Below are 16,247 nucleotides of genomic sequence, written 5' to 3' on the forward strand. Positions count from 1 at the left end.
AACTTGTGCCATAGCTGAGTCAAAGGGTTAGCTTCACGAGCACATTGAACTACCAACAGAGGAACTCATTTCAAAGGAGAATAGTCTGATATAATGTGGTAGTGTGAAAGAATCTGATAGCTTCTGTTGAATTCTTTCTTTGCTAATCTAATGCTTATGTTACTCAAAGTTCTCCACGTGATGGTGATACAAAAAATGGGTTCCTCAGTATACAACTACTGCAGCGTCAATGATAAAAAATAAAAATAAAAAACTGAAGAGGAGGTTAGAATTCATGCAACACAGAAGAAAACGTGTTTACAGAACAAAGAGCGACAGTAGGGTAAGCGAGGTTAGGAAGGCAAGTAAGGGTTGGGGAAGGAAGGGGATCTGGGAATGCCACAAAGGAACACAAGGCATCACAGATGGCGGACGGCAAGGACAAGGAGCGCTTCCACCTTCAGGTTTTCCAGGTCTTTCTCGTATTTCAGCCGCAGAGTGGTTATGTCGCCCTGCTCTTCGCGCCGTCTCATCTCTTCGGTCATGACTGAGACTTGGGTCACCAGCTCCTGAATGCGCTCCTTGAGGTTAGATGTCTGGGGATGTGATGGTCTATCCTCATCTGTCGAGATCTTGTCTGGGTTTGGTGGACTCATCATGCTCTTCAACTCCTCCATTTCCTGGTCAAACCTCTCCATGAGGTTGGTCCGCTCCACCTCATGCTTCTTCTTCAGGTTCTCCATGCAGTTTGTCAGTGAGTCGATCTCTTTGACATTTTCTTCTGAGCGGAGGCGCAGTGTCTCACTGGCCTTTGCAATTTCCTGCCTCAACTTTTCAGCTTCCTGCTCGTAGCTGTCTTTGACCTCTCGAAGCTCCTTCCTATGCCTGGCTATCATGTCATGAAGCTCAATGGTTTTATCCACTGAGTCTATGGGCTCTCCTTCAATCTGGATCAAAGTTTGTGATCCTGAGGTCGCTTTCAAAGATGCCTCAGATAGTTGACTATGAAGATCTGCCAGTTTTGACTGGAGATCTCTGGCAACCTCTCTCAATTTAGGACAGTTTGGACAGTCCAAGCCACCAATCTGAACTTCTCTTTGCTTTTCCTTGAGCTCTTTCTCATGCTGGACTTTGAGCCTAATAATCAAATACGACATGTAAGCTTCTTTAAGGGCATCAAGCAGATATTTAGAGGACTGTTTCTGTTCTTGACCAGAATCAAAGCTTGCAAGAGCCAAAGACAGGAGCTTGTCATCTTTGGCCAGCTTCACCTTGGATGCAATCTGTGTCAAAAAGTAGGACTTTGCCTCCAAGTTCTCTGTTAACTCTTTAAGAATTAGGGCATTTGTGTCATTATCAAGCCAGCTGTACATAGATACAAAATCTGGCTCTGCCAGTATCTCGCTCTCAACTTTTGCTTTAGGACAAATCGTGCTAATCAAGAGCATCAAGCGCTTCTGTGCCATCATCTGTTCTGCCACACCTCTTTCACAGCTGTGTTTGTTTTCCTCTGGTTTTATTTCAATGCTACCCAACAACTGACTCCAGAACTCTCCTTCTAATACAAACCTCATGTCTTTTGAACTCACACAGAATGGCTCTTCTTTCGAAGAACCAAGGTGCTCTCTGACAAATAAAGTGCTTTTTAAATCACTGAGCATTTTCTCTACGTTAACATCTACCTTTTCTAACATCCCTAAAACCTGATTAGTCGCCTCAGACTTCATCTCAATCTCTTCTACTACTTGCTTTATAAGACCTTTATCATCAACCTGCTTCTCTCCAGACTCAACACACTCACTAACTTGCACTGTCTTTTCAACTCTACTTGTCATTTCTAACTTCTCTCGTAGCATCCTTATTTCGTTTTCTGCTTCTCTTAGCTTCTCTCTACTGACTTTCTCTGATTCCTGTTGTAGTGCGATTAGTTCACTGTTCCTGGCTTCAAGTTCAATACAGCGCTGCTCTGTAGACTGACGATTTGCCTCTGTCTCAAATAACCTCGCTTGTGATGCTTCTAGTAGCTCTTTGAGTTGATCTTTCTCCAGGTGTAGCCCCTCGTCCTCAAAATCTGACTGGAATCCCAAACCTTTCAGCGTGGCCTCTTTCAACTGCAGCTTCTTCTCGGTGTCTTTTAGGGTGTTGCCAAGCTCTTCCAATGTAACCAGAGCTTCATGGAGCCTCAGAGATTTCTCATTAAGCTCCCTTTCATAATACTCCCTGTCTATGGCATTAGCCTGGTTTTCAGCCAGTTCAGCCTTCAATCTTTTCATTTCTTCCATGATAAGATGATGTTGTTTGCCACCCTGCTGGCTAATCAGTTCAGCTTTCAGTCTGTCTATTTCTCTGTCAGCCTCAGTCAGCTGGTTCACTATCTCCTGACATCGTTGTTTCAATGCCCCGTTTTCACTTGTTAAAAGTTCAACCCTCTGAGAGAGCATTCCTATAGTCATCTCATTTGTCTCTGAATGGTTTTCAATTTTTGAAAGGGGACCATAAGGGCTTTTTAGGCTTTCGAAAGTTTGCTTCTGAACCTTCCCCACCAAATCCTCCATGGTAAGAAGACGGGCTTCGTATTCGCGGATACTTTCTCCTGCCCTGGCTAAACTCTTTTTTATCATTTCATTTTCTAACTCCTGTTGGCATTTCCAGGTCTCCAAGAGCTTCTGAAATTGAGGTCTCTCTGCTGTCTCTTGATTACAGCTATAGCATTTCAACAATTTCGCCAGTTCCTTCAGAGTCATAGTTTTACCAGTTGTCAAGTCCTCCAGTTCTTGAATTGCCTCTGTGCTGTCCTGGAACAAGAAGCTAACTGTTTTTTGGACAGGTTCTGGGGGAGGGTCTTCAACAATGGATGTTTTTTGGGGTTCAGAAAAGTAAGGTTCCTTGATGGAGTGGTGAGAAAGCGAGAGGCCAAGCTGTGCCTGCATATTGCGCTTTTTCAACTCTTGCTGCTTCAGGAGCTCTTTGGTCTCCTGGTACTTCTTTGTTAAACTCTGTGCTTGAGAACTAACCAGTTCTGGCCTCTTCGTCTGGGGCGTCACATCAGCCTCCAGACCCAAAGGGTGCTCCAGCTTAGAAAAGGGGACCAGACAGTTGGTTAACACACAGCAGGGGAGACACAAAGCTTGCTAATAATTCTCAGCGTTATCTATCAATCATTTCCCTCTAATTTCTATTAAAAAGTGACATTACAATTAGAATTCCCACATAATAATCTCAAATTATGTAAATGTAAACACTGATTAAAAACATTATAAAATTCCCTTAGGTTTTAATGGTGTAAATTAAAAGCAAAGAAAAGAGATTTAATGGCCGGGGTTAGTCAATCACAACAGAGCATGCACATTAAATGGTTAAAAGTTACTTTATGTGGTAAGTAATGCAATATTAGTTGCAGCTGGATGGTTTACTAAAGGATGGAAGGCATACCAGATCCTACAAACACATTTCTGAAGTTCTCTGGTCCAAACTCATGTCTTGCACCAAAACAAAGCTTTTCTGAGTGGAGACAGTGAATCACATTATCCAACTAAAGTCTAATGCTGAAACATATTTTCAAACTTTCTCCATAAGACAAAGAGCAACACAAAACTTGCATACACTATATTCTAATAATCAAAACAGTTCCTGACTGCAACCACGAACAAACTAAATTATCTATAAAAGGATTCATTCAGTCTCACTGTGGCAAACCCATCCATACATCAACACACAAATATAGGAATTCATTCAGCATCATACATTTAAGCCATTACATAGCTGACAATATTTGTTAAAAAGAATAACAAATTGATGGTCTTTATATTAGTTAATAGAGGATGAGAATCTGATGTCCATGCAAATAATTAGAAAACAAGCCAAGAGGTTATTATTCATACACGTTGAGCCAAACATTTCAACAACTAAAGCTATTACATCAGTGACTATGCAGGATAATATCGTTCTAAATTCAAATTTAAGGATAACGTAATTAACTAGGTCAGTCAACTGCTAGAAACAATCAGACTATTATTAAAGAGGAAATCCATCGATTTTACAAAAAAAACTTTAGGTTTACTCGTCATGAAGAGGGCAGCACTCAGTCAGTGAAAACAGTTGTATAATCAATGGTTCTAAGGGGATATGGAGTTTGAAAGATGAGGGTATTTAACAGGCAGGGAAGATCTAATGAACGATGCTACGAGTCGCATTACAGGAAATATGGGATCCAGTGTTTTTGAAGCTTGACTCATATGACAAAAAGTCAGGATATCTCGGTTTCTGCTGCACCAATTTTTACCATTCTTTTTTTAAATTCTGCAGTGCAATACTACATTGCTGGGGTACCCCTTAAATATTCGCATGAAAATGAAAATGGAAAAAGAAAATTTGATTTCAAAAATACAAAACCAAAACCAAAAACCAAAGACCAAAAATAGAAAATGGACAATAAAAGAAATATTTGTAGAAATGTTTAAAATTGCCTTCAGCTAAAATGCAAAATACTTTTTTCTTCTCCTTTTCAAATGTTTTATTTTTCTTCCTCCACATTCCATCTGCACTTTTAAATCTGCTATTTTCATACTTTGAACTGCATGTAATTGAGGAGACATGACCATCACATCACATAATGGCGGGTGGAAACATAGCAACAGAAAAGGGAGGAAGGAAAATTAAAAACAAGATACTTTTTATTTTCTTTTTGTTAATTATTTTGTTCATTTGTATTGTGTACTTTTCTGTTATCTAGTCTATTTCCCATTTCATCACATCGGTTTGTCAAATAGTTTTAAATTCTATTTTTAAATTTTTCTTTTTTTTATTTTAATATCTAAATGAGGCCTGATTATCCATAGTAACAGAGTAAAATAATTAATTTACAATCTTCTCTTTTTTATTTTGAGTGAAATATTCCTCTATAAGTCACATCAGCAACCACAAAATGAGTCAATAATCAAAACAATACTCTGATACTGTAACTTCTGATATACGGTAGTACAGACCTATGAAACGGACAGAAGAGATTAACTAGTAGAAGCCAATGAAGTAATAAGATATCAATGTTTTTCCACATGCAATGAACTCATGCAAAGGCACATATCTGTAGCCATTTTGTTGCTTCAATGTCAGTTTGTTGGATGTTTCCTTATAATAAAATACAACATGCAAAGGATGTTACAAATGGAGGGGAAAATACTGCTCAATTGAGAATATGCACATGTAATCTACAACAGGACTTCCCATCATAGCAGAATAACGTACAGCGCAACGCTGCAGCTGCACGCTGAGGACATGGAGACCAATGACTCACCGGAGAGATGTAACCCGTCCGGATGTCTTGCTCTCTTTCCAGAGCTGTTCTCAGCTGGAGCTCCAGCTCCTGCTTGTGCTTGTTGGAGTCAAGAAGCTGCTGGTGACAGCTCTCCAACTGTGACTTCAGGTCTTCTATCTGCGGAGCAGCAGGGAAAACATTTGATTACTTGATGTTATTAAAAGATGTGCTGAAAGGTAATTAAATTTTTATGGATTTTCAATGGGGGAATTTCACATGACCAATTATTCAACTTAATCACTGACGTTTTTACTTCCCAGATGAAGGACATATAGCAAAAAATATGACACTATGATACTATTCATTTTTGGAAATTTACATTAATTTTTTTTTTTTAATTGTGTATGAAATAATACCTTATATAAAAGGTATCAAATGCCAAGAAACTGGATCCCTCAGGAATCAAATTGATGTAATATATGTATATATTGGTGCTAATGTTATAACCACTCTTTTCTGAATAGATAAATAGCTAATACTTCTGTACACCAACTTAAAGTTTATAAGCAGGCTGTGGCCTGAAGCTTGTTGTGTTTGCACTCACTAAATTTGATAGTAAGAGTCAAGAAGAAAGCCCCTTCTGAAAATATTCTCCAACATATACAGTACAACAGGTATACGTACCCCTTGCTTGTAATTGTCCAACAGCTGCTCCAGCTCTGCAGTGTCTCTGGATTGTAGTGTAGAAGGCAGAGGCACCCTCCTCTCCTCCCGCGCCGGTGTCTTCTCCACCTGTCGCCAGTGTTGTTCAATTACCTCCTCCACCCTCTGCTGCCTTTCCACAGATGAAGGGGCTAATAACTCAGGCCCTGTGTGTCCGACTCCCTCTCCACTCTCAAAGTCTGTTCTCCCTCCTTCTTTAACGGATGTTTGTTCCACCGATGTCACAGACTCATACCTCTTCCGCCTCTCCTCCCTTCTCCGACTGCGCTCCAGCTCTCCCAGGTCTGCCTCGGCTTCCTGCGCTCGCTGCTGAGCCAGAGCCTGAGCGATGGGTCTGAACTCGGCCCAGTCAAAGGTCTTCGAGCGGCCTTCTCGTCTACGCTCACGCGCCCGGCTCTTTATGACCCCCTGCATGGATTCTCTCTCCACAGACGAGGCTTCAGAGGAGGGAGAGTCTTGGGTTACGTCTGGCCTGACCAGACCCTCCAGAGGAGAGAAGGAACCGTGATCCTCTGTTGAACTGAAAGACAGCGAAAAGGGCAAAGATTTTAATTGCAGTTCATCTAAATTGCCCAGAGTCCATGACCCTAATGATGCTCTTGGGATGATGTTATTCCAAATCTTTCCAGTTTAAATCACTCTACATCATCATAGTTAATAAATGTGTGCAATAGTGTGATTGTACCTACCTTGCCACATCAGGAGCAGTGGAGGGTCGGACGTTCTTCATGACTGCCTGGATCCAGTTCCGCCTAATACCTGCTGTCATAGCTGACAGAGTGTGGACTCCCTCCTGGGTCTAAACATTTCAAAGCTCTAATAAATATAACAGCAAGTCATCCAAAAAACAGAAAAAATGCTATACTGAATCTATCCCTTTCATATCTCTGGGGTGCATTAGGCCATTGCCGGTAATGCTGCACATCAATGAGCAGCACTGCTTTATGGCAATATTGAATATATACTTGTAATACCTTGTTTGTCAGCTATGTAATTCTCTGGATTGGCCAAAAACACACACACATATATATATATATATATATATATATATATATATATATATAAACATACAGTTATAGAGAATTTTATTCATATCACTTATCCCAATTTAGACTACTACTTTAGTTGTGTCTGTAGTTTGTGGTGATGTTGTCCTGCATTATATTGAAAAGGGTTTTTAATGTAATGGCTTCTTGTAATCTTACTGTAAAGTTCAATCAAATAAATTAAAAGGATGGAATTTAAAGAGGTTTTTTCCTTTAGTTAAAAGCTTTATGTGGGGGGGGTGGAAAAACAAACGACCAAATAAAACAAATTTATAGTGAACACATTTGTCACTTATGAGTAAGACAAAGTCTCTTACGTGTATTTGGAACCCATAGTTGCGTTGAGCCTGGTATTCAGTGACATTGTAGCACGTACACAAGTCAATCTCACCATCCAGGTCAGAGGCCTGAGGTAACACAAAGATGAGATACATGAAGAATAGAACTAATGCAGCAACAGAAACGTATGGAGAAAGTATTGACGTAAAGCTCACCTCTTCTGCTATTGAATCCTTGTAGTATCGCAGGCTGTGATCCGTCAACACAAACCAGTATTTCTTCCACTACGACATGGAAAAGAAAAAAAAGAAATTTGACCTTCACAAAGTTCAAAGAGAGAGTTTTGTAAAGCAGACACTCACAGCTACACATCATGTTAATGTGATGAGTTACAGAGAGACAGAGAGTCACATATTGAACTTCTAGTCAATCAATAAAACCTGTGCTGGTGCCGCAGAGTTTATCTCTCCGTACATCGTATAAAGATGTGTTTTAAAGCCTTCAGGCTCCACCCTCGACTTTTAAGTGTTCTCCATTGAAGATGCAACATCAAAGTCTGACCACACCTCTTTAAAGGCCATAGAGTGCTACAGACATTCAAGAGTGCTTTAAGTGGACAGTTCAGACGCTGTTTGAACCTGTTTTGACTCCCTTTTTGATGACCTCATCGCACAGTTTCGTGTAAAAATGCAACTTTTTTAAAAAATAAATGTCATCATATATTTACTGCTCTGTGTCAATCTGTCTGAACGGTTCAAAGTTTGATCTTTTAGATCTTCAACAGTTTTTACTTCATTCATACATACAGTACCTGGCCTTGCTCATCCAGCTTCACCATCCAACCTTTCTTGAAGTTCAATAAATCCGGCTACAAATAAAAAGACAAAAGAACAGATATTGAGAAATCATCTGAAATGGTACTGAAAAAACAAACTTTGCACATCAGAATGTTTGATTTGAGCAACATGCAAGATGACATCAAAAGCAGTCAAATACAAGTACAAACCATTTCATTTTTATTTTGTGAAAGTGTTTCATTAACAGATCATTACCACTTACCTCGTGCTGAAAAAATAAAACAACAAATTTGCCCAAAAAATGTAGTCAGAAACAATTCTTAAAGCATAGATTTTCTACATCAATATGTCAAAAATGTCAGACAATGAAGAGCAGCAAAAACACATGCTCAGTCAAATCAGGTGTCAGAGGGGGTAGAAGTTGACCCTACCAATGGACCGGACAGATTACAAGGAGAGGAGATTATACTGTCTGAATGGGAACCACCGGCCAGGGGCAACTTCTGCCTGCTTTATTGTCGTTCTGTGCTTTTCTAGCTGATGGAGCAGAAGCTGGTGCTCAATATTGTTGTAATCTGCTGTGATTCCACACAGTGGGAGACACACACACAAACACACACACACACACACACACATGTGAACCGTGACCTCAGGAAGCAGTGCTGAGTTGTGATATACACCCTAACACACACACACACACACACACACCTGGCTCACTTCTCCAACAAACAGACAGATTATAACACACATGGCACAGAATGGGTGCATTGTTTACACGCAGCGGGCAAAATCTGCACACAGAGGGGAGCAGGATGAGGAGCGTAACCTGGAGAGGAGAGAGAGAAGAGGGGACTGCGCTGCCCCCTGCAGCACTGAGGTTCGGCCAACAGCATCCACACCCTCACACCACCACACCAGAGAAACATTAGTCTTGAGGAGAGAAGCAATAAACTACAATATAAATCATACACTAACATCAGGTCCTCTCCCATAATATACCACATGATGATTAACAGTCATACAGTCATATAATGAGTGTGACACTTAATTGCGTGTTATGGGGAAATGAGCAATAAATATTTGGGCGTTTCTCCAATACGACCGGGAAAAAATGGGTTTTCCGAGCTGCCATGAAACCTGCGTGGCATTCTGTCCAGTTTAGCTTTGAATATAGTTGGGGGACGTTCACAGAAACCTTTTTTTTTTTCAATTTTTAATTCTCCTAACTCTGTTACCTAACTGAATCTAGCCTCTCAGCCCCAACAACAACCCGGCGACCTCTCTCCACAGAGCTGAGGACCTGGCACTGATGCTGACCCAGGATCCTACAGCTTAGCAGAACAGGAGAGGCTTTGTCTACAGACCAGAAACGCGCTCAAACACACTGGTTTTCAGAATCAAATCCACGTTCGGGTTTTAGTTTGTGTCAAAACTATGATATGAGTTCAAACCTGTTCATTCATTTATTAGCTGATAGAGCCAATTATCTCTCTCTGTCACTTTCACTATATCTTGGGAGATCAATGTCTTCTACTGGCGTACTAGGTTGTTTTTAGTACAATATGCAGGCTTTCACAGCAGCCTGATGTGTACATTACAATTTCTGATACAACAAAGCTGTACAGGCAAACTCTGATAAACCGCCTGTACGCTACCTAAACATTAACAAAACCACTGACACAAAAGTTGCGAATGTTATCTCATTTTAACCCTAACTGTTTAAGCTGGTGATATGTTGGTGACTATGTATCTGTAAACTTGTTTTGATGATTTTCTGTCCTCTAGTGCCCAAAAAATGTTGAATATAGCTTAACATATGAGGTCCTCTGGAGACGAAGACCTTGGGTAAACAACAGTGGCTATTTCTGGCTTTTCTCTCTATTATTAACTATGCTGTGTTACAAGTTTACCTTGCCCACAGCAGCTTCACCTTGGACACAAATAAGGCCAGAAAAGTGCAGCAAAAGTTGTCTGTGTCTTCACAATATATGTGGTGCTACAGGCTTGGTGATGTAAGTACTACTTTCAGGCCTAGTTGGTGAATTAGCAGGTAGCGAGCTAGCGGCTAGAAAGCTGGGAACATAATAGCGCTGGTCGCTCACAGTAGCTCTCTGAGTGTCTTCCCATGTTCTCTGTTCTAAGCAGTTAACTCACCCCTGGCATTTTGTTCTCTGGATTATGCAAAATTTAATTTAATTAAAATTTGGAAAGCTGCCAGTTAGCCAGATAGTTAGCTTGGTTGCTCAGATGAATCGTTTTTGGTCCGCTGCACAAGTTTGTGTGTCAGATTTCACCAGAGTTGAACACCAGAGTGTGTATTTATTACTTGTGAACAAATCCACCGATCACAGAGACTCCATTGAAATGATTTTTGATTTTGCTGAAAAATATGACCGTTTTAAATGCTGGTGTGACCGGACCTTGAGAAGTCATTTCCTCTACAAGACACTTTTGGCCTTTTCCATTCACATGTGCTAGCTTAGCTTGACTTCATTAGACTCTGAGCGTCAGCCCAGCGTGGCAGGGATTCACATCTCCATTACAACAGGGTGACCTGCTCGACAGTGCGTCTTTAATTGAAGACACGCTTGTCTTGAGTCGAAAAGCAGCGGGCTGTATACATCACGGCTGTGACTAGTGCTCAAAGTTGTGGATGTAAAAACGGTGGATAAACACATTTCATTTCCTATAAATTCTTCACAGAAAAAGTCTCTTCTTATTTTGTTATTTATCAAGCTTTTAATATGAAGCAGCAGTAGCAGGAAATGTTTTCATCAGCGGTAACTTAACACGGCTCCGATATGGCTGAAAGCGATCAGGAAACGGTAAAATAAAGCAGATATCTGAAAGTACAAGCAGAAACGCAGGAGAGAAACTAAACTTCAAGCCGCAGAGATTCAGCTACAAGCTACAAAAGCAGCGAGAGCTGAACACACAGAGACTTTAAAAACATCTTTCTCTGCGGTCTCCAGTACAGACATGAGTTCAGTCTCGCTGTGCAACACACGCTTGTTTGAGGGGGAGAAACGGGTGAAAGGGGGGGTCGTCACGGGTTGGCTGTGGTTGGCGAGACATTGCATCAACCAGCTTGGAGGTGGGTCGGGTGCGCTTTGGCCCTATTCTGGACATGGTCAATCTTGGGCGCGACTCAGTACAATTCAATGCATTTAAACTGGTAATGGAAAGACAAATCAACATGGCATGGTTTGACTCAGCGCAACTCAGCGGGTTTTTTCTATTTGCCAATAGAAAAAACCCCACTGGATGACAACTGTGCACGTCATTCATGTGTTTATGTTCATAGTAACTTGTGAACCGGTTACAAAAGATGCTGTAAAGATGAAGACTAGACCTTGGTATGGCCAAACACTCACTGTCATGACTGACTCAGTGGTTCTTCGGTCCAGGGACTTGGCTCTCCTCAGAGGCGGCAGGGTGGAGGGGAAATCCAGACCCTGACCCACGTCATGCCTCTGCTCCTAAAGATCACACACATAAACAAACCAAGGTTTCTCAAGGTTGTTTTTACACCCATGTAAGGCACATTAACTCATTCTCAAACATATGAAATAAAAAAAAAATTAACTATGAGAGAGGAAATAAATGTAAAGGCAAATTCTTACTAGGTTGCAATAACGTGAACATATGAAATTTGTTAAGTCACAGATCAATACATAGTACAGTATATGATTTGGTCTGTGTTTAGATAGAAATTAATGTGCTGTGGACAAATAGCATGACAACTGCTCCTTCTTTGTTGAACCCACATGTCTTGTGAGGATCAACTCTGCAGAGCGCTGCACTGAACCAAAGAGAATGAAAACACACTGATGGCGTGAGGCTTAACTTGCCAGCTCTAAATCTGTGTGAGTATTGTTTGAAAGCAGCAGGAAGAACAGCTGAACGCTAATGTGTGCGTGCGGTACGAGGCATAGAAGCAGCCTTAGCATCTTCATCTGTGTGTGTGTGTGTGTGTGTGTGTGTACGTGATATCTTCATCCGTGCATGACTGACAAACATCTAGGGGCAAAACAAAAAACAGACTGCTTAACAGAGTCTGACATTGAGTCTGTATCAGTGAGTTGGGTTTGAGCTGTTCTAGTCGAGCAGAAAGGGCCAGGGTGGGAAAGGGAAGCATAATCACCAGGGGAATCCCACCACAGAATGGAAACTGGAAATGAATACAGCACACGCTGCTGACCTCTGACCCACAACCAAAACAAAGACAGGACAGAGAGAGGGAGAGATGGAGGGAAGAGGGTGAGGGTGAAGGGAAAAGATAGAGGAGGAGGAGTGGGGGGAGGTGCTGGAACTGAATAAAAAAAAAAAAAAAGCAAAGCCCACGCTGGTAGATCTGCTGCCGAGCTCACATCTGTCCTGCCATGTGATGTTGTTTAAAGACAGTGTTTACAAGTCTCACCGTATCTATTGTAAACCGCTGTACAATGCTGGCACTGTGAACTCACACACACACACACACACACAAATTAGTGTTACCTCTCTGTGGAAACGTCTGTGCTCGCTTCTGCCTTGTCTGGCTCCGCTCCTCCCCGACTCCTCCACCTCCATTTTCTCTGGATTCTCCAGCTCCAAGGCCTCCAACTTCTCAATTACACCGGAGCGACTGTAAATAAACCAACGCACATTAAGTTAAAAAAGACAATAACAATCCATTCAGAGTATCTTGAAGCAACAACGCAGTCGTTGTGTTGTTCTTTGGATTTACTCTGGCGTGACTGATGGTTGAACGGATGTAATAATCAGATAAAAATGAGACATGCAGAAGTGGAAAAAAAGAATGTTTCTACATGATATGATCTGCTGAACATTTTACAGTTACTTATTTCTGTTTTGAAAATGACTGCGACGATTGTATTAGCAAATAAAGTTTTACTTCTCGTTTACTTGCTTTGTCCTCTCATTCAATCATCTCCACCTCTCTCTCTCTCTCTCTCTCTCTCTCTCTCTCTCTCGTTAGCTCATTCATACACACACGCACGCTTTTTATTCAGGTCTTTTTTTAGCCTCGTCAGGAAGCTGGCAACATAACTTTGTTTTTAAAGTTAAACATTCCAATAAATGCCTCCCCCCGACCCCTCCTCTTAATATTAATACTTGTGGCGCCCAGGACTTCCATATTTTGTGAACAAAGATGTATACAAGTTGTAGTTGCTGTGGGGGTCGGCGTCTGACCAATCACAGACTTGCAGCTCTGCAAACTTTTACATAATAAGTCAACATTTAGTGTGAACTCTGAAACAGTAGTTTTCAGGGTGGGTGGACATGAATAACATTATGTGATGATCTAAGAAATCTGCTGTTTGCTTTCATAGTTCATTTTATGCAAACAAAGCAATAAGCCATGAGGAAATAAAACAAATGCTACTTTCGCTACCGCTTCATCAATTTGTTTAACCACATAGTTCATTTGCATGATTCAAACTCTGCTCTCTAAATTTACTCAGTGTAGAGATGCAGTCAGTGCTACTGCATGAATGTAGTTCAATTAAAATGTCAGCTGTAAAGGGCTTTAACATTAGATAGAACACCCTGAAGGAGTCAAAGCTTGTTTTACTTGTGCAGTCATGTTTCTTTAGAAGACTGCATCAGCTGAATGTCTATAATGTGAATGTAGGGTGACAATATTATGGGATATAGAAAAAGAGTTGAGTCACTGTTCATGAAGTGGTTGACAGCTAAATCACAGCCCCTTTATGAAAAAACTGTTTGTTAGGAAGATCTTGAGGGTAGAATAAGCATTGCACCACAGATCCAAAAATCAGCCTCCGCTCATTGGTGTCCATCTGGAACCTTCCTCGACTGTGACACAGTACACCGCCAGTTATGACACTTTCCCACACAGGCCATTTGTTAAAAGGCAGAGGAATCTGCGTTACAGGGAGGAAGAGGGCGAGAGAGGCAGAGGGAAATATTATATTTCTCTTTTGCCTAAATGCTACCCTTATTTGGGGACTCTTCAGCCAAAGCTGCAATCCTTAAAAGGTAATGAAGGAAAGTGGAGGAGGACAGGGACAGTGTATGGCCAAACACCCACTGTGTGATTTTCTGTCTGAAGTCGTGTCACAGATGAAGACTGTGCATTTAGTAGAGCCTCATTATGAAGATGTTGCTGTGACAGAGTCGGCTCCAACTATCCCTGATCAACGAGAGTCCTACTCATGTGTCTGCTAGCAGAGTGTTACATAGTTTTGATCACTATGGCTTTTAGTTTATCAAGTAACCCCAGTGATTTTTTTAACAACAAACCTCCCATTCCTTGTTTCTAGAAAGCAAATATGAAAAAGCTTTGGAGATTCAAATCATACTTTATTTTAACGAGCATCTGTGCAAACATCTATAACAAACAAACTGCATCGTGTACTTCCAGTGTGAGTACAAGTCAGGGGTGGAGGGATAAATCAAGTTGGCCTCAGATGAAGACTTTATGGCGGAGGTTTGTCCTGAGGGACACTGAAGACCTTTTCAGACGTTAAATTCCTAACGTTGCTGTCTTCATCTATCTGTTAAAGTCACTTTTTGTCATACAGAAATATGTATCCACTACATGACACAGAAATGTCCTCACAGCTTTATTTATGATTTGACCTTTACAGTAAGAGCCACAACGGTCAAGCGATGTGCAAGAAGGAGCGGAGTCACCACTGGAGAACAGCAGTGAGTAATAATATCAAGAACAAGCTGCATCGTGATGGATTTGAAGTTTGGCTTGTGGACTGTTGGTCGGGACAAAACACAACATTTTAAGTTGCGTCATGACAAATCAATTAAATCGAGAAAATAATTGACTGATTAATTGATAATCAAAATAATTAAAAACTTACACTGCAATTGGAGCTTAATTAATGACTATCTCGAGTGCGCTCCCTCTTCTCACAGTGAATCCACTAGTAGGCCTAAATTCTTATTAATTCTTTTATTAATTAGCAAATTCTAACACCTTTTTTATCAGTGCACACATGAAATGACAGGATGTTAGGACTCACAGGCTTACATATGTAAAGCATTTTCCTGGATATTGATCATCTCCTCCATGCAATTGTGCATGAATGATAATATAGGGAGGGAGACATGGTTGTTTTATTAGATAGCTGAGAGTACAGAGATGACAGCTAATGAGAAGAGATGAAGATCCCTGGCTACTGTATGGGCATGTCTTTACAAAGGGAGACGTCTGCTTCATTTCAATGCTAAACTGGTGTGAGTGGACGAGTAACATGTTTGTGGGGTAGAATGTGGGCACTCCTCCTATTTTCCCTCTCCTCCTTTTCCTCTCAGGCATGGCGTGGATGGAGGGGGCTGAACGGAGCAGGAAGTTGGCTCTGGGAGGAAAAAGATGACCTCCACTCACCCACTTGGTTGTGTTTCAAATGTTGCCGTCTTTGGTGTGTGTGTGTATGTGTGTGTGTGTGCAGCACAGTGGCCTGTAGGCAGATTACTGAGTGGAAAGTACAGATGCTGTGTGTTTATACGGTCAATGCTTACACTGAGTATGACTGCTGATAAAAAGCAAAACTAAACGGTGGCAGGCAGGGGAGATTACGAAGTGACAAGACTTTCTAAAAACACACACCAGGGATATTCAAAGGATATCACAAATTCCTGTATGTCTTCGTTTCGCCAAATACAGTCTTTTCTCCTCCCCTCCGTTGAAACCACAACAGATGTGAGAGTGTATGTGTGCAAATCAAAAGCTTTGTGCGTCATAGGATTGTGTGTGTGTGTTTACATGCCTTTAAAAGGATAAGCCTGGCTAAACTTTTTCCAGACTACAGTGTCTGTGAGCTCCGAGCTGGCATTCCAAGAAAGCAGTCTACTAACCTGCTTCATCAGGCTGAATCAAGAGGCTGCTTAAATACTTCACCTGTCAGCAAGGACAGCAAGGTGTTCTAAGGCCAAATATATCACTTCCTCTACAATCTGACCTGCGTGTTAATGTAAATAATACATAGTCCTTGTTTCCATTGCTCCAGTTTAAAAAAAATCAGTGTTAATCAGTCAAATCAGATCTAAATCAGTGAAAAGGAATGTATCCTCCTATTTATACTGATATGTTGGTTGCCGGGCCAACCAGACTGTTCAATGTTGGGAAACACTGATGAAGATAAAACTGATTAGGAGGGGTCACAGTTGCGGATGGACAAGAAGCAG

At 41.1% G+C, this 16,247-nt stretch overlaps 1 protein-coding gene across 2 annotated transcripts in view; it reads right to left on the minus strand.

Annotated features, from left to right (window-relative positions):
- The window catches only part of mprip (myosin phosphatase Rho interacting protein), a 40,685-nt gene that overhangs the window by 8,757 nt on the left and 15,681 nt on the right, over positions 1-16,247 (minus strand). The window contains exons 8-16 of one of the 2 annotated variants that reach the window (XM_067577159.1): positions 12,576-12,702; positions 11,453-11,557; positions 8,093-8,149; positions 7,497-7,565; positions 7,320-7,409; positions 6,646-6,755; positions 5,918-6,476; positions 5,273-5,410; positions 2,994-3,053 (exon numbers count right to left, since the gene is read on the minus strand). In XM_067577159.1, the coding sequence (XP_067433260.1) occupies positions 2,994-3,053; positions 5,273-5,410; positions 5,918-6,476; positions 6,646-6,755; positions 7,320-7,409; positions 7,497-7,565; positions 8,093-8,149; positions 11,453-11,557; positions 12,576-12,702 (1,315 nt within the window). The remainder of the gene's footprint in view (positions 1-2,993; positions 3,054-5,272; positions 5,411-5,917; positions 6,477-6,645; positions 6,756-7,319; positions 7,410-7,496; positions 7,566-8,092; positions 8,150-11,452; positions 11,558-12,575; positions 12,703-16,247) is intronic. The other variant, XM_067577160.1, reaches the window with a different exon arrangement.

The sequence above is a fragment of the Thunnus thynnus genome, chromosome 20 (assembly GCF_963924715.1).
Source record: "Thunnus thynnus chromosome 20, fThuThy2.1, whole genome shotgun sequence".
In the NCBI taxonomy this organism is placed as follows: domain Eukaryota; kingdom Metazoa; phylum Chordata; class Actinopteri; order Scombriformes; family Scombridae; genus Thunnus; species Thunnus thynnus.